Source organism: Capricornis sumatraensis, chromosome 6 (assembly GCF_032405125.1).
Source record: "Capricornis sumatraensis isolate serow.1 chromosome 6, serow.2, whole genome shotgun sequence".
Classification (NCBI taxonomy): domain Eukaryota; kingdom Metazoa; phylum Chordata; class Mammalia; order Artiodactyla; family Bovidae; genus Capricornis; species Capricornis sumatraensis.
The window spans coordinates 102,878,742-102,903,933 of NC_091074.1; the positions used below are offsets into that span (position 1 = coordinate 102,878,742).

Here is a 25,192-nt window from a genome sequence, read left to right on the forward strand (position 1 = left end):
ATATAGTGCCTCCAGTTTTGTTGTTCTTTTTCAAGATTGCTTTGGCTGTTCAGGGTCTTTTGTCGTTCCATACAGATTTTCAGATTGTTCATTCTATTCCTATGAAATAGGACATTGAAAGTTTGATAGGATCTGACTTGAATCTGTAGCTTGCATTGGGTAATATGGACATTTTAACAATATCCTTCCAATCTGTGAACAGAGAATATTTTACCATTTATTTCTGTCTTCAGTTTCTTTCATCAGTGTTTCATAGTTTTCAGTGTACATATCTTTCACCTCCTTGGTTAAATTTATTCTTAGGTATTTTCTTTTTGATACAGTCATGAATGGGATTGTTTTCTGTATAGAAACAACAGATACTTGTAATTGATTTTGTATTCTGCAGCTTTGTTGACTTGCTTATTATTTCTAACATCTTTTTGATGGAGTCTTTACAGTTTTCTATTTATAATAGGGTTTTCTGTTTTGTCATCTACAAACAATGACAGTTTTACTTCATTCTTTCCTGTTAGGATGCCCTTCTTTTCCTTTCCCTGTTGCTGTAGCACTTCCAACACTTTGTTAAATAAAAGTGGTGTGGCATTCTTATCTTTTTTTTTAGTCTTAGAGGAAATGCTTTCAGCTTTTTACCATTGAGTATCAGAAACACTGGGCTGGAAGAAGCACAAGCTGGAATCAAGATTGCCGGGAGAAATACCAATAACCTCAGATATGCAGATGACACCACCCTTATGGCAGAAAGTGAAGAGGAACTAAAGAGCCTCTTGATGAAAGTGAAAGAGGAGAGTGAAAAAGTTGGCTTAAAGCTCAACATTCAGAAAACAAAGATCATGGCATCCAGCCCCATCACTTCATGGGAAATAGATGGGGAAACAGTGGAAACAGTGTCAGACTTTATTTTTGGGGGCTCCAAAATCACTGCAGATGGTGATTGCAGCCATGAAATTAAAAGACGCTTACTCCTTGGAAGGAACGTTATGACCAACCTAGATAGCATATTGAAAAGCAGAGACATTACTTTGTTGACTAAGGTCCATCTAGTCAAGGCTATGGTTTTTCCAGTAGTCATATATGAATGTGAGAGTTGGACTGTGAAGAAAGCTGAGTGCCGAAGAATTGATGCTTTTGAACTGTGGTGTTAGAGAAGACTCTTGAGAGTCCCTTCGACTGCAAGGAGATCCAACCAGTCCATTCTGAAGAAGATCAGCCCTGGGATTTCTTTGGAAGGAATGATGCTAAAGCTGAACTCTAGTACTTTGGCCACCTCATGCGAAGAGTTGACTCATTGGAAAAGACTGATACTGGGAGGGACTGGGGGCAGGAGGAGAAGGGGACGACAGAGGATGAGATGGCTGGATGGCATCACCGACTCAATGGACATGAGTTTGAGTGAACTCCGGGAGTTGGTGATGGACAGGGAGGCCTGGCGTGCTGCGATTCATGGGGTCGCAGAGTCAGACACAGCTGAGCAACTGAACTGAACTGATGATGTTATTTGGAAAAGGCAATGGCAACCCACTCCAGTACTCTTGCCTGGAAAGTCCCATGGATGGAGCAGCCTTATGGACTGCAGGCCATGGGGTCGCAAAGAGTCGGAAACGATTGAGCAACTTCACTTTCACTTTTCACTTTCATGCGTTGGAGAAGAAAATGGAAACCCACTCCAGTGTTTTTACCTGGAGAATTCCAGGAATGGTGGAGCTTGATGGGCTGCATCTATGGGGTCGCACAGAGTCGGACACGACTGAAGCGACTTAGCAGCAGCAGGAAGCAACATGATGTTAGCTGTGAGCTTGTCATGTGTATAGCCTTATTTATTCTCTCTATACTCACTTTACTGTGTTTTTATCATAAATGTTGGATTTTCTCAAGTGCCTTTTCTGCTGTTTAGATGACCATGACTTTTATCCTGAGTTTGTTAATATAGTGTATCATATTCACTAATTGGGTGGAAAGTGTCAGACTTTATTTTTTTGAGCTCCAGCAGATGGTGACTGCAGCCATGAAATTAAAAGATGCTTACTCCTTGGAAGAAAAGTTTTGACCAACCTAGATAGTATATTCAAAAGCAGAGACATTACTTTGCCGACTAAGGTCTGTCTAGTCAAGGCTATGGTTTTTCCAGTAGTCATGAATGGATGTGAGAGTGTAACTGTGAAGAAGGCTGAGTGCCGAAGAATTGATGGTTTTGAACTGTGGTGTTGGAGAAGACTCTTGAGAGTCCCTTGGACTGCAAGGAGATCCAACCAGTCCATTCTGAAGGAGACCAGCCCTGGGATTTTTTTGGAAGGATTGATGCTAAAGCTGAAACTCCAGTACTTTTGCCACCTCATGTGAAGAGTTGACTCATTGGGAAAGACTCTGATGCTGGGAGGGATTGGGGGCAGGAGGAGAAGGGACGACAGAGGATGAGATGGCTGGATGGCATCACCGACTCGATGGACGTGAGTTTGAGTGAACCCCGTGAGATGGTGATGGACAAGGAAGCCTGGTGTGCTGCGATTCATGGGGTCGCAAAGAGTCGGACACGACTGAGTGACTGAACTGAGCTGAAAACATCAGTGTATCCCTGGAGTAAATCCCACCTAGTCATGGTGTATGATTCAGTGTGTTCTTGAATTCAGTTTGCTGATGTTTTGTTGAGGATTTTTGCATTTATGTTCATCAGGGATGACAGCCTGTGATTTTTTTTGCTTATGGTGTCCTTGTCTGGTTTTGATATCAGGATGATGATGGCTTCACAAAATGCATTTGAAAGAATTTTCTTTTTGTCTGATTTTTGGAAGAATTTGAAAAGGAAAGATTGGTATTAACTCTTTAAATGTTTGATTTAATTCAACTGGACTTTTGTTTGTTGGGAGGTTTTTGATTCCTTATTAAATTTCCATATTACTGTCTTTTCACATTTTCTATGTCATCATGATTTAATCTTGTTAGGTTGTCTTTTTCTAGGGATTTATTTCTTATGGATTGTCTGATTTGTTGGTGTGAAATTTTTCATAGTTACCTTTTGTGATTCCTTATATTTCTGTGGTATCAGTTGTAGTATCTTTTATTTCTGACTTTGAGTCTCTTTTTTTCCCCTCAGGTCTAGCTGGAAGGTTGTTGGTTTTAAAGAGCCAGCTTTTAATTTCATGGATTCTTTTTTCTATTTCTTTTTAGTCTCAATTTCATTTATTTCCACACTGATCTTTATTATTTTCTTCCTTCTACTAACTTTGGGTTTTGTTTTTTCTTCTTTTTGATGCAATTCTAAATGGGACTGTTTAGTATATAGAAACACAACAGATTTTTGGTGTAAAGTTGTTTGAGATTTTTCTTTATTTCTTTAGGTCGGCATTTGTTGCTATGAACTTAACTCCTAGAATTGATTTTGCTACATCTAATGTACATTTGGTTTGTTGTATTTCTGTTTATCTTTGTGTTGGGTATTTTTTAAATTTCTCTTTTGATTTCTAGAATGATATTCTACAGTGAAAACTAGTATAGGAAATTGTATAATCTTGGCTTTCAAGGTTATGTTTGTACCTAGTCCTAACACTTAACAGTGTATGTTGATTGTGACCATAACATGCTCATTCTATCTTACTTTATTTTTTTAATGTGTAAATTCAGAGGTAATATGTTTCCTATGCTTCATCCTAAGTATAGTCTCACAATATTTCTCCACTTTAATAAGAGTTTCCTTGAATAAAAATAAGTGAGCAAGGAACACTAATTTAAGCTTTTTTATGGGGTTAATTAAAAGTATTCTTATAACTAAAATAAAAGTACTATAGTTATGTGCTCAGTTCTGGTTTTATAAAGCATATGGTATATAAAATGGTCTGTGATCTTTTTAAAAGTTAAATTGTAGGTAAAGTTTATGTTACTCAATTTCATGTGATTGGAAATAATTTCTTTACAGAATTTAGATAATTCAAGTATGGCTCTAAGGTATGACCTGTTTTTTCAACATACTATTTCTAGAATAAAGTTAGAACAGTTAATTTTTTTTAAACTCTTGCCTCCAACTTTCTATACCTTTTCTTCTCTTAAAAGTTGAATTTGTAAGCCCTCTTCTGTAACTGTTACTAGTTGGAAGATCTCATTTAGTTGTATTTGCCTGCTTTATAATGCAGAGGAAAGTGAGGAGACCTTAAAAAACACCAAAGAAATTCAGAAAAAAGCCGAAGAAAAATATGAGGTGTTGGAGAATAAAATGAAAAATGCTGAAGCTGAAAGAGAGAAAGAACTGAAGGATGCACAGAAAAAACTAGATTGTGCCAGAACTAAAGCAGATGCTTCTAGCAAAAAAATGAAAGAAAAACAACAGGTAATTTTTTTTTTTAATAGAATTAATCTTTTAACATCAGTGTAGAACTGAAGGGTGGTAGAGCACCATTGGTTGACATGGCCTTCTTCATCGATATTTGTCACAAATCAAAAAGTGAGAGACAAAGTTGCTTGATAAAGGTTTGATTTTGATAATGTTTCATTCAGGAGTGGACCAAAGCTCGTATCATGTAAGCCAAGCTGTGTCTTAGCAGAGAATCACCGTTGACATTTCTGTTTGGTGATCATCTGTTTGAACAGACACTGTGAAGGAATAATGATGACAAAGCATGTTATATTTGCAGTGCTATTCAGTTGTAGACTATTTTGGATAGTTTCAAGGCTGGAATTTGAACCTATGTTTTTCTGTTTACAAAGAAGGCTACATGCTCGATCACTATTCTATACAATTTCACTATTGAATACAATTTCACTTAAATCTAACTTTGCTTCACAGTTCTTTTTAAACCCACCTTATGATTCTACTATTAAATATTTAGCTTTACACAAAGCATTTTGTAAAGAACTAAAGGCTATAATGGAAAAGAAGAGAAGCTATTTTTTTTTCGTCATTAAATAATTGTTTAAAAAAGGTTTTTAACCTCTCCTAATTTATCTGCTATATAGAATTCTGTATTATTTTTCCCTATAGGAATAAAAGGATGAAATAGTTTATGCAAAGTTCTTTGAACCCATAAAAATTGTATGTACATTTTTTAATATAGAAAAATAAATTCCTTTTCCCTTTTTCTTCTTTGGAAGCAGCTTATATGTTTTCAGTAGTTGAGTAAGCTATGGTCCTTACTTGCTTGAGTATTTTATTAGTTTTGCTGAAGTGAAGTTGCTCAGTCATGTCCGACTCATTGTGACCCAATGGACTGTAGCCTACCGGGCTCCTCTGTCCATGGGATTTTCCAGGCAAGAATACTGGAGTGGGTTGCCATTTCTTTCTCCAGGGGAACTTCCCGACCCAGGGATCTAACCCGGGTCTCCCGCATTGTAGGCAGACGCTTTACTGTCTGAGCCACAGTAGTTAGTAACTGTTGAATGCCCAGATGCTGTGTTTTTTATAGGAAGTTGAAGCTATCACCCTGGAGCTGGAGGAGCTCAGGAGAGAGCATGCATCCTATGAACAACAGCTTGAAGCTGTAAAGGAAGCTATCATATCCTACGAGGGTCAGATTGCAGTAATGGCCTCTGAGGTGGCTAAAAATGAGGTGAGAGTGATTTAACCACATTAGAGAAATACAGATGTCAGTCTGCTTCTGAAATGGTGGCTTAAAGATGTTTGACTTCAGAGGTCTCAGTCTCTTCACCCCTGTCATGATGAGAGGGAAAATGGTGATTACCAATCAGAAAGAGTCCTGAAATAATATCACTAATTGTTTTAGTCCAGGTCTATTGGAAAACGAAAACACCCAGTAATTTGACCAGGCCGAGTTTAAATAAAAATTATTAACTATAACAGGAATTTGGAATGATGTACGATTGGATTGCTGAGGGGTAGAGAAAACTCTAAAGAATGAATGAACTCTAAAGAATGAATAGCAGATACAGGAGCAGTCATTACCTATAAGCTGAAGCAGTGCACCCCCAGAAGGAACAAATCTGGAAAAGAGCCCCATTCTACCTGCAAGGCTGAGAACTACATGTAGTTGGAAAACACATTATTGTGGCCCTCTGGTGGTGGGGTTTGGTGTAGTAGGGAAACCATGCTGAGCAAAGTGCTGCACAGGACATCTGCTGGGAAAACAGCTTTCTGGGACACCAGGGGGACTGGCCACAGGGAGGTGCCCAGCCTGTGAATAGGCTGCAAAGACTGCTGCTGGGTATGCCATGTAAGTGACAACCTTGCCTTTGAGAAAAGCACATCAGAACCAAGAAGTGAAGCCCCTTCCTTCTCCAGTGTCCCTAAAGCATCCTTTACTGATGAGGCTTCATGTTGTTACACTCGGCAAGGGAGAGTTCCCATCTCAGAAGCAGGCAGTGAAGGGTGGATTTGGGGTACGATGGTTTCATGTTGTGAAGATATTTCTATTTCCTGCAAATATTAGAAATGTTCCCTCATGAATATTGGATACCCTCTTGACCCTTTCTTTGATTTTGACCTTGAATTCTGTTGTTTCATTATTTCTACTCATACTTTTTAAAACTCAGATATAATTGGCATAACATTTATATTGGTTTCAGGTGTACAATATAATGGTTCAACATTTTAATATATTGTGAAATGATCACCCCAATAAGTCTGGTAACCATAGCAGGTTTTTTTCTTGTGATGAGAACTTTTTAAGATGTGCTGTCTTAGCAACTTTGAAATACATAGTAGTAGTTATTATTAACTACTGTCACCATGCCCTACAAAGTATAACCACCTTTGGTTTTTTGATACACCTTTTTTTTTTTTTTTTTTAAGTTTTCTGTTCTGTTGCAGTTATGTACTTTTTGTAGGTCATGTTAACTAAAATGTAACAGCTTCTAACAGGGGCATTCCATCCATTTACCTAGGATATAGTAAAGTGTGGGTTTTTTTGTCTTTTGTCCTCTACTTTTACATTTCCTGTTACATTTTTTCCTTGAGATGATTGTTTTAATTGCTGTAGTATGCATTGTTTTAGAAAGTAGTTCTTTTCTCTTCTGTTTGTGGTTAAACTCAAGGGTTTTTTTTTTTTTTAACACATTATCAAATCAATAGCAGAACAATTTTTTAACTATCTTTTTGAATCAGGGTTCAAAATGCTTTTCAGCTTTGTGTTTTGTCTTGCTGATTACCTTTTCTACAGTTTCTTTTCTGCCTTCTGACTTGCCTTTTTGTCTCATTCCTCCATATCTTTTACCATCTTTCATGGACATCACGTTGTGGAATTTTTTTTTAAATTAGATGTCATATTTTTAAACAGAAATGTGGAAGTAAAATAAGTCACTTCTTCCTTGATCTAAATAATGATAAAATCAAAAGCATATACATATTTCGATAAAGAGAATATCTATTTCTCTATGGAAAACTATAAAATGTATCTCTAAGTTTGTAAATGTTGTTCTTTTAGTCTCTATATTCTAAATTGTTTCTGTTTGCCCTCTTAGGGAGCTAAGAAGATAAATTGCCTTCAAATTAATTATGTTCAAACAAAACTAAAAACTTTGGCTCAATCTGAAGTGATAGAGATCCTTGTTTTTCTCTTAACCATTGTAGATTGAAACAGTTATACCTATGACACCATCTTCAGTCTTTAGGTGTGAGAGAATCTTCTTCATAAACATGTTTTTGTCATGCGCTTTTGTTTTGGATTTTTTAGATGAATGCTGAGATTTAACTTCCTCCTGCAAAGGACCTTTTATGATATAAACATTATAAAGAAATTACTTATGTCATGTTCAATAACTTAACCATAATGTCAGGTATTGTTTATCGCTCAAAATTATCTTGTTTTCTAATGAGCATGCCTTAAAAAATTCCTAAATTTTTACTGACGCTTATCATCACTTCAAGATATCTATTCTTCCTCAGTCTTTTAGCAAGTTGTTCTACTCTTTGTTTTTCCCTACCTAAATCTGAGTTGAGCTAGGTTCTTTTTTTTCAGATGTTTGTGTGAGTTTGTGACCATATCTTTACCAGAAAGACCTTTAAGATCTAGCAAAGAACTTTCATGGGGAGGAGGTGAGAGTTGGTAGACTAAATCCCAGTTGTAATTTTCACTTCAGAGACAAACTGATGATACTAAAAGAGTGAGAAGTTTTTCTTTGTGCCACAGATATGTTTCTTCAAAAAAGTTTCTCTTCCTCTTCCATATCTCTGTTTTAACCCCTGTGCTAGAACCAAACACCCTGACCTTTTGTTGCCACTGTCAGAGGCCTTATGGCTTACTGCTATAGAAGGGAAAGGAACCAATGCCAGCTTACCTTACTTCCACGTCCATTCTTTGCCTTCATAATAAATGGCATTTGGGGGTCTGTCATATTATTTTGTAACCACCACCAGAATCCCACTCTTTTGAGAGACCGTACAGGGCAAATCCCAGTAACCCCTCCTCCACCTAGGTGATCCCAGTTACACTGTGTCACAGGAACTTTGTTGCTTCCAGCATGAACAATGCATCACATCCCTTTTTCCGTAGTGGTAATACCAGTTTTATTTGTAAATGTGTTAGTCATTTTCATGGGGATATAAAATGTAGAAGGTTAGATGACACATTGCCATCTTGTCTAGAAGTCTGTTAGATGATCTTTCAGTAAACCAAAAAATGTCTCCATCTTACCTTGCTGTATGTTATCTTGTAATTATTCATTTCAGGAGTTAGTAAACAAAGCTCAGGAAGAGGTGACCAAGCAAAAAGAAGTGATAACAGCCCAAGACAACATAATTAAAGCTAAATATGCGGAAGTAGCAAAACACAAGGAGCAAAACAATGAATCTCAGCTTAAAATTAAGGAACTGGACCATAACATCAGCAAACATAAACGGGAAGCTGAAGATGCTGCTGCAAAGGCATGTTTGTATTGTTCACTTTTATTTTTAATCACATTTTTGCCTCTGGGTTTTTGAAATGTTCTGGTAAAGTGCTCAGTGAAGAACTTAACTGTAAATGGCAGAACTACTGTGTAACAATTTTGAGGCATACAACTATGACTGCTTCTCAGCAGTCACCAAATGGCAAAAATGTTTTACTTTTAAATTTAATCTCAGGGGCTTTATTCCCATCTCCAAGATGTTTTTAGCCAAATATTGAATGGCCTCCCATGGAAATGACTGTTTTTTTAATCCCCAGTTGTTCATAGAACTAATTACTAATGTATTAATAGTAGTAATATATATTCTTTACCTAATTGCAAATTGAATTTAGGGAACTCACAGAGAAGTATACACAAGGAACTTCTGAAGTAAGGACTTAGTTGGTTTAGGATATCCTTATGAGGATTAGTATAGTCAGTGTTCGAAGTCTCATTTGAAATCTGACATTTTGCCAGGCAGTGTCTTTGAAGTTATCCCACAGTTTTTTGGTCACTCTTAATTAAAATTTCTTTCATGTATCACAGTAACCTAAGTACTTTAAAGAAAATACATAGTTTTGCAGGAATTCATTGCTTAGTTAGGAGGCTTCATTTATGTGGTTTTAATAATTCACTCATCATGTTTTCTTACTGGTGTGTAACAGTTTGGTGCCTTTTAAATCTTTTTTAGCATCATAAAAGTACAAGAGATTTAATTTCAAAAAGATGAGAACATACAAAACAGTCTTCCACCCTTTTCTGCAAGAGCCATGAGTGCCTGTTCAGGTTCATTACTTTGTTTAAAAAGCATTTTTTTAATGACCACATGATAATATCCTAATATTTTATTAGTATTGATTTCCCATTTGCCTAGTAGCCTAGTATTAGTGGATTCACTGAACTAGTACCAATGCTAATATTACTGTTATTAGGTTTTTTTAAAAATATAATTGACAATACTAGTATTGGTGGTTGCTAAGGGATTCTATTTACAGTTAAGTGAAGAGGGTACAAAGAGCGACTTGCAAGCAGAACTGCTAAAAAGTCAAGTATTCTTTAAAATACATGGTTTATCAAATATTTATTGTATACTTGTACCAGGCACTGACTTCCCTGGTGGTGCAGATGGTAAAGTATCTGCCTACAATGCAGGAGACCTGGGTTCGATCCCTGGGTCGGGAAGATCCCCTGGAGAAGGAAATGGCAACCCACTCCAGTACTCTTGCCTGGAAAATCCCATGGACAGAGGAGCCTGGTAGGCTACAGTCCATGGGGTCGCAAAGAGTCAGACATGACTGAGCGACTTCACTTTCACTTTACCAGGCACTAAAGATACAAGAATGAGCAACATGCCACAGAATGTGTTCATGGCGCTCACAGATGGGCAGGAAAAAAAGATAGACTACAAATGACCATATTACTTTGGAGTCTGGTGGTGTGACTGTACTCATGGGATTAATAAGGATGATTGACAAGGATTAGCTTTCAGCAGTCAGTACCAATCTTTGAACAGTTATAGTAGAAGAAAGTCTTCTTAAGCACTATAATTAAAAATCCTTAATGGTTATATTACATGAGTATTTTACTGTGCCTTGGCAATGAGGGTAGCAAGGGGATGGAGTCAATATTTAAGATAATGTTTTACTTAGATTATAATTTCAAGAATTATTAGGTACCAATCACGATTAGGCTTTCATGATTTTACAGTAACTATGACTTAAATATTCATATAAGACTAAACTTTCACAAGTTGTTTTTTTGAAGTAATACATTGAATTTGGTAAAATCTGGAGCCTCATCTCATTATAATGGCAATGTTTACACACACACACACACCCACATACACTTAACTGTTTCTCTGAGTTCACATTTATTTTGATGCTTAAGTAATATCTTTTTCTATTTTTTTTTAGCCTATCCTCTAGATAAAAATATTCATACTTATTATAGGTTCACAATCAACAATGAGTCTCATTTTTTTTTTCAAATGAGTCATTGTGGGATTTTTCTAAAAAATGTTTGTAAAAATTAGTAAATATTTAAGAAACTAATTTTTAAATATAGGTTTATGAGCAATGATATCATTCTATTATCATCTTTTGGCTAGGTATCCAAAATGTTGAAAGACTATGACTGGATTACTGTAGAAAAACACCTCTTTGGGCAACCCAATAGCACCTATGATTTCAAAGCTAACAACCCAAAAGAAGCTGGTGAGAGACTTCAGAAGTTGCAAGAAATGAAGGAGAAACTGGGAAGAAATGTCAACATGAGAGCCATGAATGTGCTGACTGAAGCTGAAGAGCGTGTAAGTCACTTTGCTCTGCCTGTGGCCGCTGCAAAACATGAGTAGCCTTGGTGGATTTTATGACCCCTGGCATGTGTGCGCTCAGTCTGCGGCCCATGGACTGTAGCCCGCCAGGCTCCTCTGTCCTCGGGATTCTCCAGGAAAGAATACTGGAGTGGGTTGCCATTTGTGTCTCCAGCAGATATGACCCTTGAGACAATTATTAAGAGTCAGTCTAATAATTTAGGCTTAAATTTTAGATTTAAAATCTTTGCTTTATGCTTTTGAAAATTTGTTTTGTGTTTTCCTTTTCTTCCTTTTCGGTTATTTCTTTTCTTATTTCATTCTTTTTGTTTCATCAGTTACCTGTTCTGTTGTGCTTAAATGACTTTTCCACTGGCTTTTGCTTTTGCTGTGAACATGTTCAACCCCTCTCTTATTTTTGGTTTAAATAAAAACACTTTTGATCTTGTTAACTCCTCACATTTTTATCATTTCTTTCACTTGTCTTTTTGAAAGGCTTTGAAGAAGACTCTACAGATTTTCCCCACTATCCAAAAAGTAGGGCATTCCTTTGAAACCCTTCCTATGCCGAAATGGTATAAAGCAAAGAAGCAATTACCGTAGGGCCCGTCTTGCTAACAGATGCACAGAGCAAACTGAAATAAAGCACAGATGCTCACAGACACAGTTCAAAGCTCTGGGATGAGGCTTGATGCTGAGATGCTCAGTGTTGTTCCCATGAGGAGCTTGATGGTGCCACTCTCACTGCTTAGGGTGTGTGCTGCTTCTGTAAGAAATGGCTCACTGCAGCACACATGCTGAACGTTATTTGTGCTTTTTACCGTTTCTTGTAAAAGCAGTGATATAAAGTGAACTTTGAAAAAGTGAGAGAATACCTGTCTGTTCTAACCAGTGTCTTCCTTTGATTCCAGTGTATTGCAAGAACCATTACATAAGTAAATGACTAAAACAGTTAATATACATTAACACTGTTTTACTAATCTGTAAATCCAGCAGCATCTTCTCTGTTTTAATGCTCTCAGTTACTTGATGGTGTTATTCATCTCCCTTACCTTTTACAGTCTGCATGTCACTAGAAAAACCCAAAGGGGAAAGCAGTTCCTATTCTTTATGGCCCCATAGGAAATAGCAATCTGAGTAATTTTATATTTTGCCCTGTATCTTCTTTAATTCTGTAAAACTGAATTTGTATAACAGCTAATGAGAGTGCTATAAAAGTGAGTACCTAGGAGCTCAGTCACTTTAAACAAATTTTTTGGTAATGGGTTTCTTAAAGCTGTTACTGACATTAGTATCTACAAAGAATCTATATTATGTCAGAAACTAAACAGATTAATAATGCACATACTGTGACCTTTCTGTTATTCCTGCTGGTTTTCATTTCTCCATTAAGTCTTTGCAATATATGGCATCTTCGTGGGAAAGGGAAATATTTTGTCTGAATTTGAGCTGCTTAACATTGTGAAATTTGTTTCCTTATACTTGTTTGCTTTTATTATATAATAATAACTTGAGCTAGTTTTTGGGGGTTTTTTGTTTTTGTTTTGTTTTGTTTTGTTTTTTAATTTTACAACTCCCATCTCCATATCAGAGAGGAAGGGCCTATATTGTTGATCAGTGGTTCACCTTTTGTTTTTTTGTTATTGTATTTTGGGTCACCTCATGTAAGAAAATATATGGGATTATGCAAGGAATAGGATAAAAATGTGGCCAAGCTCCTAAAACCTTTTCTTCACAAAGGAAAGGGGCAGCAAGGGAACTAGCAAGACTGGCTGTAGTTTTGCAGGGAGAAGATGAAGCCACCTTGAAATGTGAGGCTGTGAGGAGAAATAAGTTAAAAGGGTTTTTAGAAAGTTCTGCTGCTCCTCATGATTTGATTATCCCTCTGTAGTCTCCCTCAAATTTTTTTTTCAGTAAATTTCTTCATTAACCAGAGAAGGCCACTCTGAAAATGAGATGTGGGAGTGGAAACCTGAGGCGCCAGTTAATGTCTGAAGAAGAGGAAGAACAGTGCAGGGGCCATAAGGCTACAGTGAGCTTATGCTCAGGAAACTGAAAATGAGACCATATGGCTGGAGCCTGGGGAGGAGTGTGTCGCCAAAAGTTCAGAGATAAATAGGAGCCAAATTATGTGGGACTTTATACATCACGGTGAATAGTTAAAAAAGTTAAACCTTTATGTCACTGTTAAGACTAACCTTGCATGCAAGGCTACTTTTGAGTTTACATGACAAATACTCCTTTTTTTGCCTTGGCTACTGGGTAGATAAGGGAATATAAGTGGAGTGTTTCAAGAGTTTGTGCTATCAATTCTCAGCTATAGTAATTGAATTTTACATATAGATGTGTTTACTTCCCTCAGTTTGGCTTACATTGTAACTCAATGTAGTGTTATCTTTTTGGTAAGGAGTTGTATGTATTGCATATAAAAATAGTAAAATCTCTTTATTCTTGACCGAAGCCTAAAATAGAAATTTTTTGGTTTTCTTGATTAAGTCTGCTTTTTATCTTACTAGTATAATGACTTGATGAAGAAGAAGAGAATTGTAGAAAATGACAAATCCAAAATCCTGGCAACTATAGAAGACCTTGACCAGAAGAAAAACCAAGCCATAAATATTGCTTGGCAAAAGGTATTTGAACCCCAAAATATTATCGTTTATTCTGTATGAGGCAAAGATGGAAGATGACATCATGTTAATAGCGTTGTACTCTAAGATAAATTTGAAGCAACAGCTTTGTGTTTGAATGGGGCACATGCTCATACCTTAAAACCTTGCAGACGTTTTAAAGCATTTTGTCCTTTTGGACTTAACTGCTGCTGCTGCCATTATGGTCTCATCGTCTGCTTGTCTGGTTTTTAAGCTACATTAAGTTAACTCTGTAGATTTCTCTCCATCACTTGCTAATTCTGGGTTACCTTTAAAGGGGACAGTATTTGCCCTCTTTCTCATGAGATCATAGGTTCTAATATTGGACAGTATTCTAAGGTTTCTTCCAAATATCTGCCATATCCTTACTCATCCTCTGCCTAAAACTGGAAGCATTATTTGTTTCCCGTTGCAGAAGTGCTAATTGTTGGACTACCTCTCCAAAGGACCCCTTCAGTTGTAACCTCTTCAGTTTCTCTTGCCATAACCCACAGAGGTCAAATATTAGTGCTAAGAATATTTCTATAGCAAAATTGTATTCCACTTACAAATTATTAATTGTTTCAGAATTCATAAGTATTATATATTCTTAGGTTTTTTAGCAAATCATTTTATAATATTAAATTTATAATTATAAAATATTATTTTTATGTAACTATAACTTATTAACAGACCATTTGCTCTTATTTTACATGAATTATCTTAAAATAATTCCATAGTTTTGATAATTATTATCTCTATTTTATAAATGAAGAAACTAAAGCTTAGAAAGTTGAAATTAGCTTAAGATCGTAATAGTCAAAAGATAGGAAAACTAGAAAATTCTCTTTTCCTAAATTAGAACTTAAGTTAAAATTACCTTTGTTACTCTTTAGGAATTAGAACTGGTTAATTGGAAAGTCAGTATTTCCAGGATTCATATTCAACAAAATCCCAATTAACCATTTTGGTTTTGTTTTATGACAACTTCAGCAGATTTCAAGGTTCCTTACTGTTATTTCTAGTTCTCTGGCTGCATAGATTTGTCTCCTTTAGCATAATCCTTAGCTTCTTCTGTAAAGTTTTCCTACCATAACAAAAGACTGCTAGTCAAAAGCTTTCATAGACACTGTGTTGTTTGGCATGTTAGCAAGCCTGGGCCTCTAGGATTTAACTGGGCACGTTACCACTTTTTCTCTTTTTAATTTTACAGGAACTTTATTTTTTGTAATGGCAGAATAGTTATCTTTTTCATTTGGATTATTTTTCCTGCTCTACAACTTATTTGCAGTGTTCCATCTCCCTGTAGTATTTCTGTCATTTAAAAAATGCTTGCAGAAAGTTGGCCACAGTACAACATTTGGATTTAACACTAGATCTGAGATTCTGTCTCTTGGTTTCCCCATGATTCCTGGATTTAATTTGAGTACAAATTTATATTTTAAACTGATTTTTCATCAGTCTCCAAAGTTCTCCCAAACCAAGTAAATCTACTGAGTGCTTATTATATATGTCAGACACTATTCTTATATTAATTTTCCTATTTAATTCTCAACAGTAACCTAATGAGATAGGTATTATTATCAGCATTCCATACTTCCTTATGGCTTTAAGTGTACTTCCTTCACAACACCAGAGTATTTTAGAAACTGGTTGTATTTTTGTTTCCTTCTTAACCTCATTGGATTTTCAATATTCGACTTATTTCCTGTCTATGATAGGGCTGTATTCTTCTCTACCTATTAACTGATAAGATTCTTTTTTCCCTTTTGAATAATCCACATGGGATCCCATGGTCATCTTTTGGATTTATTACCATTCCACTGTCTTAATTTTGAGCTGTCTTTCTCCTGTCTGTCTGGTCAAAAAATTTCAAGTGTTTATAGACACTATGTTATCTTCCATCTTTCCCCCATAAAAAGAGTAGACCTCTCCCCATTGTAATGAACCTTGTGTAGCTCTGGAAGTCTATCCTAGATAAAACTAGAATCTACTTTCTCTGTGTAGGCTATTAGCATGTGTGCAGTTGTTCTTAAAATATGTGTTCCTTAGCAAATTTATATTTAGGAGACTGTTTAAGTCTAGGAGATTTCCTTATTACTACAGATATTCATAAAATATGTACTTGCATTTGAATTTTATACTTGATTGGAGAACTTGGCTGTCATATATCTTTGTTGGTGGGGGGCGGTGTGCATGCATGTATACACTCAATTTTGTCTGGTGAACCTCTAAGATTATTAGTCATGTCTGAAGACAGATGGCTGAATTCTCAAATGTGTATGCACAGAAATTACTCAGTTACAGCCTAGAATATTGGTCCTAAATCTCTGTGTAATCTCCTGCTGAAGCTTTATGGGGATAGGCCAAATAGCTTCTTCGGCTCTTTTCTTTTGGGGCTCAGTCCTGCTCCTGTCCCTTGACGATCTGTGAAAAGTATAGAAAAGAACCATTAAACACCTTTACCAGATGTGTTTTGATTTCATGCCTCTTTTTCTCCTAGACTTCACTCTGATCTTAAGCTTTTTAAAGGTAGCTGATAATGATAGGCCTGTCTTACCATATCAGTCAACAGAAAACAAATCATACCAAAAAAAGTTTTTGTTTTTCTCCTCTAGCTGAAAATTCAACCTCCTATATTATCCAATTGTGTGTCTCTGAGGATTCCTGCAACCATGGCCACCTGTTGTATCAAACTTCATCTTAGTGTTAGAGGTACAGCCTGTAGTTTCCCCTCAAAGTTTGAGCAAAGCTCAGTAAATGATTTCTGTGAAGAGACACATAAATATATCACAGCCTTATATACTCTTGTCGCAACCACTGGACTCTAATGTTGCGATGTTGTATTGCTAGCAGCTACAGATAATGCATGAATGAATGGGCATGACCAGATTTGTCATATGGACCATAATTTGCCAACCTCAAAACAAGAGTAACAGATAACAAAATTCACCTGCTGGTTTGCAAATACACATGTCATTTGATTTTTCTTGGAGAACCTTCTATGATATAAATCTTTTTTTCATCCAGGTAAACAAGGACTTTGGATCTATTTTTTCTACTCTTTTGCCTGGTGCTAATGCTATGCTTGCACCACCAGAAGGGCAGACTGTGTTGGATGGTCTGGAGTTTAAGGTTGCCTTAGGAAATACTTGGAAAGAAAACCTAACTGAACTTAGTGGTGGTCAGAGGTGAGTGAGTGTTCCCTTTGAAATAATTCCTCTTATTATAATCCATCAACTCTTTGCCTCCCAATTTTATTTCAGATTTGCTTTTCTGTATTTGCATGTGGAATTTAAGGAGCCTAATCTGTGAGACTATGAATTCTGATTAGAACACTTGACTAAAATGATAGGTAACAAAGTAGAAATAAGGATTAGCATCTAGGAAACTAGACCAAATACATGAGAAACAATCATTTTCAGATACTGGAAAGTGAATGACCCAGGAGTACGATCCTGAGAGAAAAGAAACAAAATGCTTAGTCCAGTGTTTACCCTAGCTTTCTCCCTAGGAGTAACTCTTGACTACAGATGCAGGGAGGGAAACCCACACAAAGCCCAGTAGTCTTACTAAATGAAGGAAACATTCGAATTTGGGGAAGTCCCAGGGAAATACATCATGGCATTACATTTGCACCGTCCCTAAAGTGAAGGCTATTCTAGACACACCTTAGCAAAGGTTAATTGCAGGCCTAATGCTATTTAAAGACAGACCACAAAGTTGAGACTGTAAACAACATAATCACAGTGTTCAGCATCTAATAAACACTACTAGGCAGAAATCAAGAAAATGTGATTTAAAACTTAGAGGAGAAACAGACCCAGAAGTGACAGATGATAAAACTAGCAGACAGGAAGTTAAAGAGAGTTACATTAAGCATGTCCAAAGATTACAAGGCAAGAGAAATGGAAACTGTTAAAGAAGATGCCAGTGAAACTTCTAGAGATTTTTTAAAAAACAAACCTGAAAGGAAAAGTTCTCTGCCTGAGATTGATAAGAAATTCAACATTAAAAGGAACTTGAGTGAATTTGAAAACATAGCAATAAACTACTCAAGTTAAACTTAGAGAGAGCTTCAGTGACCTGTGGGGCAATATTGAGTACTCTGACATATATATTATTGGAATTTCAAAGAGAGGAAGAGGTAAAACAAGATACTTGAAGAAATAACAGCCCAGATTTTCCAGATTTGATGAGTTCTGTAAATCCACATACTTGATTTCTGTGAACCCCAGGTAGGATAAGGGGTGGCCAGATGTTAAAGAATCTGCCTGTAATGCAGGAGAGCTGGGATCACTGGGTCAGGAAAATCCCTTGGAAAAGGAATGGCTACCCACTCCAGTATTCTTGCTTGGAGAATTCCATGGACAGAGGAGCCTGGTGGGTTGCAGTCTGTGGGGGTGGCAAAGAATCAGATACCACTGAGGAATTAACACTTCGCTTTCACATGTAGGATAAATGTATGCACTCTCTTCCTACACATAACAATAACACAGCAAAGCATGTCATACATAGTTGCTGAAAACCAGGATTAGGAGAAAAAAAATCCTGAAAGCAGCCAGAGGTAAAAAGGCACATTAAATGCCAAGGAACAAAGATAAGAATGACTTTAGACTTCTTGTCAAAAACTATGGAAGCCAGAAGTCTGGAACAACATCTATAAAGTGCTAAAAGAAAAACGTGATAACCTAGAATTCTGTATGTAGAAATAGTCTTCATATTGAAGGCAATATTTGTTTTCAGAAAAACAAAAGGTGGAAGAGCTGTATAAGTTAAAGGACGTTCTCTGGTGAAAGGAAAATACAAATGGAAACTTGGGTCTACATGACAATGAAGTGTACTGGAAATATGTTCTAGACTTCAGGAAAGTTTCTGCAGCCTTACACAGTGATTCAGACAGCATACTGAGAGAAACTTTAAAAGATCATTAGGCCTCACTCTTTACCTGCAGAGAGCCAAATGATTAAAAACCTCTGAGAGAAAATTGTGAATATTCATATAATTGAAGATGTGTATTAATTTTGTATTTTCCCCCTGCGGGATGTACAGTCCGTACTCCTTGATTGTTCTCATGTGCTCTTTGCTGTCATGGAACTCTTCTCCTTTGGATATAGAAAATACTAAGATCTGTTCATTTCTCTTATGAGATCTTTTGTCATTTTTATGAATAGAATAGCAGTCCACTCTTCATTTTTCACTGTTGATAAAATTCCTAAATGTTCTAAGAGTCAAAAAAGACAGCTTCTGCTTCCTGGTCAATCAAAATTGAATTCCACAGTATAGATCACAACATCTTTAATTGTTTTTGCCAAAGTCCTCGAAAAACTTTCTGAGGAAAATAGAGAATATTTGCTTATTTTCTTACTGGAACCTAAAAATTATTTCCATAATTAAGACAATATAAACTTATTTTCAGATATACCACAGTCTAGCATAGTAGTTTAACTCTTGGTGAGCCTTTTTTTTTTCCTCCTGAATGAATAAGTTGAAAGCTCAATGCCTTAAATATTCGACACAGAGAAAGCCATTGAAAAGTAGTTTTACTTTAACCTCAGCTACTCTGTTCAGCTTGTTTGCTTTTTATTGTACTGTTTCATTCCTTTCCTTTGCTAGAAAATTTGGTTTCACTTTCCTAGACCCCCTCTTCTTCTACACACATTTTCCCCCCACTTACATGTTTCTTTTTTTTATTTTTATTTTTATTCTTACTTTATTTTACTTTACAATACTCTATTGGTTTTGCCATACATTGACATGAATCCACCACGGGTGTACATGTGTTCCCAAACATGAACCTCCCTCCCACCTCCCTCCCCATAACATCTCTCTGGATCATCCCCATGCACCAGCCCCAAGCATGCTGTATCCTGCATCGGACATAGACTGGCGATTCGATTCTTACATGATAGTATACATGTTTCAATGCCATTCTTCCAAATCATCCCACCCTCTCCCTCTCCCTCTGAGTCCAAAAGTCCGCTATACACATCTGTGTCTTTTTTGTTTCTTAATAAGTACCCTATTGGAATACAGTAAGCATTAGACTGTTTAGTGCCACATGCTAGAAGATATTTGAAGTTATAGAGTTAAGTGGGTTACAGCTGTTACTGTAACTTTAATTCTCTTTAAATAATTATAAATGTTTTATATTACAGTAAATAAAGATTTTTAATGAAATGCTTAGGAAAAAAATACTATGAGAAGTATTGTATTTCTTCATGCCAGATTAGAACAAAATCCATTACAATTAAAAGGGATATAAAAGAACTGAAAAAGAGTTTTGAGGAAGGAAAGGAAAAACTATTAACACTAATATGATGTCTCTTAAGATTAGATGCTAAATTTAACATTCTAATTATCTGACAAGAAAGAAGAACATATAACTGTTCTATTCAAAATAACACTCATTGAAGAGAGGGAAGAATGGAAAGCTAAACTAAAAGAAACACTTTAATACAACAAAAGTTTTCAAGTTTGAAACTTAAGATTCTTTTTTGTATTAACTATCTTCCGGCTAAATCAGCACTATTCATAATAACAGGATAGCAGATTTGCTTCAGCGCTTTGGTAAAAAGTGGTAAACTCGAGTTTTGATGGTATTTCTGTCGGCCTTCTTTCCTCAGGTCTTTAGTGGCTCTGTCATTAATCCTGTCCATGCTCCTTTTCAAACCTGCCCCAATCTACATCCTGGATGAGGTCGATGCAGCCCTGGATCTTTCTCATACTCAGAATATTGGCCATATGCTGCGTACTCATTTCACACATTCTCAGGTAAGAACCAAAGAGAGCCTCAGAATAGTTCTAGGATTTGTTTTTCTAAAACTATTCTTTAGTAGTGGTCAATATATCTAAGGAATTTAGGATTGAGGAATACCAAGGTGTTGTATATCTCTTTAAATATATAATTCTATTCAAATGGTTCCAGAAGGAAAGAGGCTTTCATCTCTTATTAAAGAAAGAGCCTGGAATTATAATTGCAGGTTATAGCCTGAAGAGGAGTCTATTTTTTTTGTCACTTGGAATTATTTAGGTTAATTATTTTCTCTAGCTAGCTGCCAGAAGATGCACAATCAAAACAAGACTTGTTTCAAAGATGTGTCTGGAAAATATATCAGAAAGTCATGTGTCGTTTGATGGATATACTCTTCATTCCTCCTAAAATGCAGAGAAAAACCCTTGAAGCTAAGAACAGTTTTTTATTGAACTGTTGCTGCAGTAACTAGGGCTACCAAATAGATAAAGCATTGAACAGCTCTGGGGGGCTTCTCTTACAGTTATCATAGATTGTGTATTTATTATGGCAGGCATTTAGAGCTAGCAATAAGACAGTTGATACTAACTGGAGAAGATAGCAACAAGCAGTCAACCAGCAGGAAATAGTAACTTGGGTAATGAAGCACTCACAGTAGAATTAAGAGACTCCTAAAACTGCATATGGAAAGAATTCATTTAGGTGCCTAATGATAACTATTTATTATGTGCATTTGCTTAGAGCCCAGCATTTAAAGAGATAGCCAAATCAAATTTTTTCCAAATGATTCTTAACCACAGTATAAAGAGAGTGAACTTCACGGATGCTACAGATTTTTCTTTTATGTTTTCCTTTTTCCCTTAAGTTCATTGTGGTGTCCCTAAAAGAAGGTATGTTCAACAATGCAAACGTCCTTTTCAAAACCAAGTTTGTGGATGGTGTTTCTACAGTAGCCAGATTTACTCAGTGTCAAAATGGAAAAGTTCCAAAGGAAAACGAATCCAAGTCAAAAAGACCCAAATGATCACACGTGAAGTTAAAAGTAAAGATTCACTCCTTCACCTTGACCTGTTTTTTAAATATACACTTTATAAGAACTTGGGATTCATGTTGTTTATATAAAAATTTAATATTGTTACCTAACCCATTTTCTCTTCCTTATATAATCAGTTATAACTGAGCATAAATTCCTCTTTTCTGAATCAGTGTTAACTATGGTCCAATTACTGTAATTGTGATTTTATGTATGTCACCAAGTGTTTTTTCTTACACAAGTCTTTTCTATATTAGGGAGCCTGAGATACATAGTTGGTGGTAAATTTTGTATGTAAGAGCAAAATTACCAAGAAGCAGATGAAATTATATTACAAAATAAATATAGCTGATAATTAGCTTTTAATAGCTAATTCCTAAATTAATATTAGTGTTTTCTGTTGCTAATAATGTCACTCAGGTAAGGAAGAATCATATAGCAAGTAGCTGGACCAACAGAGGGAACACAAAGAAAGCTGTTAGCCATGCACCGAGCTGTTTTGCTTAGTTCCTTGAGGACAGTGCCAGGTCTCTGATTTAGACTCAAATAGAAAGCAGATTTTTAAGATTCCTGTTATTTTAATGGTGTTTGAATATCATATTATGCTTAGTAATTGGTCTGTGCAGTCTTTTTTTTTCGGTCTTTATGAGTATTTTAATAAGAGCTTGGGAGAAAGGTATCCTCTGCATGCTGCTCTCTGCTGCAGGTTTATCTGAAGTCTCCTAATATGGTCAGAGATGTTGTTAGCCTTTTCATAATCCAATCAATAACAGTCTGTTGGTGAGTAAGAATATAGGAGCCAGCAGACTAAACCAAATTAATCTTTTTCTTTTAGTCAGATACATATGTAAATAAATAGATTCATCTGTTCTACCAAAAGGACTCAAAATTTCATGACTATTTCTTAGTGTCCTCTGTTTTACAATTCAAAACCATGAATTTCCTTTTAAGATTTCAAAAGATGGCGCTAACAAACAGCATAGGAATACTATTGGTAAGAATCTTAGTATCTCCTAATTTATCCCTAGAACCATGTCTTCCAAACTCCAAATCTTGAAAGTTCTGACGTGATTTAACTTGACCTCAGGTGTGTTATTTTGGCCCCACATTTCTTCTTACTACTTGAGTTTTTGTTCCTTTTTGGTATCCTTTTCCTAGTATATGCTCATACTTCCTGGTCTTGGGTTTAATATTTCTCATCCTTCATCCTCATACATAGCTGAGGATGTCAGGTAACACCCAGGTAACTGTGGGGCACATTGGAAAGATTGAATATGGAATTAGTTCTGTCCTTTGTTGGAGGAGACAAAGCTATAAATGCTGAGTTACAGGAAGGCCCAGTATTGTATACGGTAGATGTAAGTATGGTGGTGGTGGTTTAGTCACTAAGTCATGTCCAACTGAGATTTCTTTCCAAATGTATTGAAAATTGTTTGCCAAAAAGAATTAATTCACACTGTTGTCAATATAGTATACCTGTTGACTCCATCTTGGTCAGCAGTGGCTGTTAATTATAATGATTCTAATTTACTAGCTATAAAATGGTATTTAATTTCTATATTAATTATAATTTTGTAAGTAATTTGTAGGATTGACTGTTTTACCATATGTGCTAATTTTCTTTCCTCTGCCAACAAATTTTCTATTTGTTTGCTTTTCCAATTTTTGTCTATGTATATAATCTTGCTTTTTGATGGAAATCCTCTAATGTATTAAACTTTTGTGAGTAATGTTGTCATTATTCTTTAATTAGAGGGAACACATTAAGGGGAATGGGAACATTTTTTTCACAGTAGTATGAGTAACTAGTATTTGAGCTTTTTCTATACATCAGACACTGTATTCATTCATGTTTTCACACTTAATTCTCATAATAGTCCAGTGAGGTATATACTGTTATCATTAGCACTATATAACTGAGAAAACTCAATTGAGCCGTGAGGTTAAGAAACTTGCCCACTGTGTAAATACAGTTAGTGACTAGCAGAGCCAAAATACAGATCTTACTGTTAGTCTCCAGAACCTATTTATACTCTACCTCTCTGATAGCTTGAACATCTGCATTTGTTATACATAGTAAATTTACAAGATGTCTGGATGACTAATATATACCATGTGAAACTTAGGGAAAAACCTCAAACATTCAAAGAAAGGATTCCTTGCTTTTTTGTTATTGGGGTTTCAGGTATGCTAACAGCAAATTCCAAAACAAAGATGAGAGAATCCCTCTTCCACACTATATGGTGGAGTAATTTAACAGGCTAACACACAGTCATGTCATTTGCAAATTAAGGAAGTTGCTTCTTTTTTAATCTGTTACCTTTTTTATTCTCCTGCCTTATTTCACTGGCTTGAACTTTCAGCTCCACATTGTATGTAAGAGTGATGCGAGCTGGCATATTTGCCTTTTTCTCAGAATTAGGAGGAAAGCTTTTCAGTCTTTCACCACTGAATATAATGTTAGTTACAGGCTTTTGGTAGATATTCTTTATCACCTACCTTAATATTTATTCTAGATAAATAAGAATAAAGCAAACCCAAATTAAACAGAAAGATGGAAATAATAGAGGGTAAAAACTCAATTTATAAGAGAAAAATACGACAAAAATTGATGAAATCAACATTTGTTTCTCAAAAGAGCAACAGAATCAGTAGATCTCTAATTAGACCAATCAAATAAACCAGAGAAACTACCAATCACTAATACCAGGAATGAAAGAAGAGTTGCCACTATGGATCTTAATTAAGGATACAAATTATGACTATTTTTATATCAGTAAGTTTGACAACTTAGGACAAAATGGGAAAATTAGGAAAATAAAAATCACTGGAACTGCCACAAGAAGAGACAAAATCTGAATAGCCTCAAATACTATGAATACAGTTGAAGTTACTATCTTCCCACAAAGAAAACTCCAATCCCATATAGTTTCTCTTGTTATTTCTTCCAGTCATCATTACACAAAATTTTTCAGAAAATGGAGGGGGAAGAAATAGTTCCAACTTATTTCATAAGGTCAGCCTTGTTCTGATATTAGAACTAGACCAAGACATTACAAAACAAGTAAATTACAGGACAATGGTCCTCATGAACAAAAATCCTGAAAATATTAGCAAACAATCTAACATCTATAAAATAAGTCATTTTCAGATTTTTTCAACAGATGGAGCTGACATATATGGAAAACAAGCACTCACCCTTTACAACATACATGAAAAATAACTAAAAATGAGTCATGGACCTAAAAGTAATAGTCACAACACTTCTAGAAGACACTTTTAGTGGTCGCAGATTAGGCAAAGATTTCCTAGAACAAAAAACAAGGCATTAAAAAAAAGAAACATTACATTGAAAATCTCTTCAAAAGACAGGAAAACAAAAACCACAGATTCCGAGAAATAATTTGCAGTGTGCTGTGCTTAGTTGCTCAGTGGTGTTCAACTCTGCAACCCCATGGACTGTATAGCCCGCTGGGCTCCTCTGTCCATGGGGATTCTCCAGGCAAGATCACTGGAGTCGGTTGCCATGCCTTCCTCCAAGGGATCTTTTCAACCCAGGGATCAAACCCGTGTTCCCTGCATTTCAGGCAGATTCTTTACCAGCTGAGCTACCAGGGAAGCCCTTGCAATGTACAGTTAACAGAATCACATGCAAAATG

The 25,192-nt window shown here is 35.9% G+C and overlaps 1 protein-coding gene across 1 annotated transcript in view; it reads left to right on the top strand.

Moving 5' to 3' along the window:
• SMC2 (structural maintenance of chromosomes 2) overlaps window positions 1–23,154 on the top strand; it is a 51,840-nt gene extending 28,686 nt beyond the window's left edge. The window contains exons 17-24 of the mRNA XM_068973900.1: window positions 4,125–4,318; window positions 5,391–5,534; window positions 8,609–8,803; window positions 10,913–11,113; window positions 13,633–13,749; window positions 16,777–16,937; window positions 20,373–20,520; window positions 21,366–23,154. Coding sequence (XP_068830001.1) covers window positions 4,125–4,318; window positions 5,391–5,534; window positions 8,609–8,803; window positions 10,913–11,113; window positions 13,633–13,749; window positions 16,777–16,937; window positions 20,373–20,520; window positions 21,366–21,524 — 1,319 coding nt within the window. The 3' untranslated portion in view covers window positions 21,525–23,154. The remainder of the gene's footprint in view (window positions 1–4,124; window positions 4,319–5,390; window positions 5,535–8,608; window positions 8,804–10,912; window positions 11,114–13,632; window positions 13,750–16,776; window positions 16,938–20,372; window positions 20,521–21,365) is intronic.
• The last annotated feature ends 2,038 nt before the right edge of the window (window positions 23,155–25,192 follow it).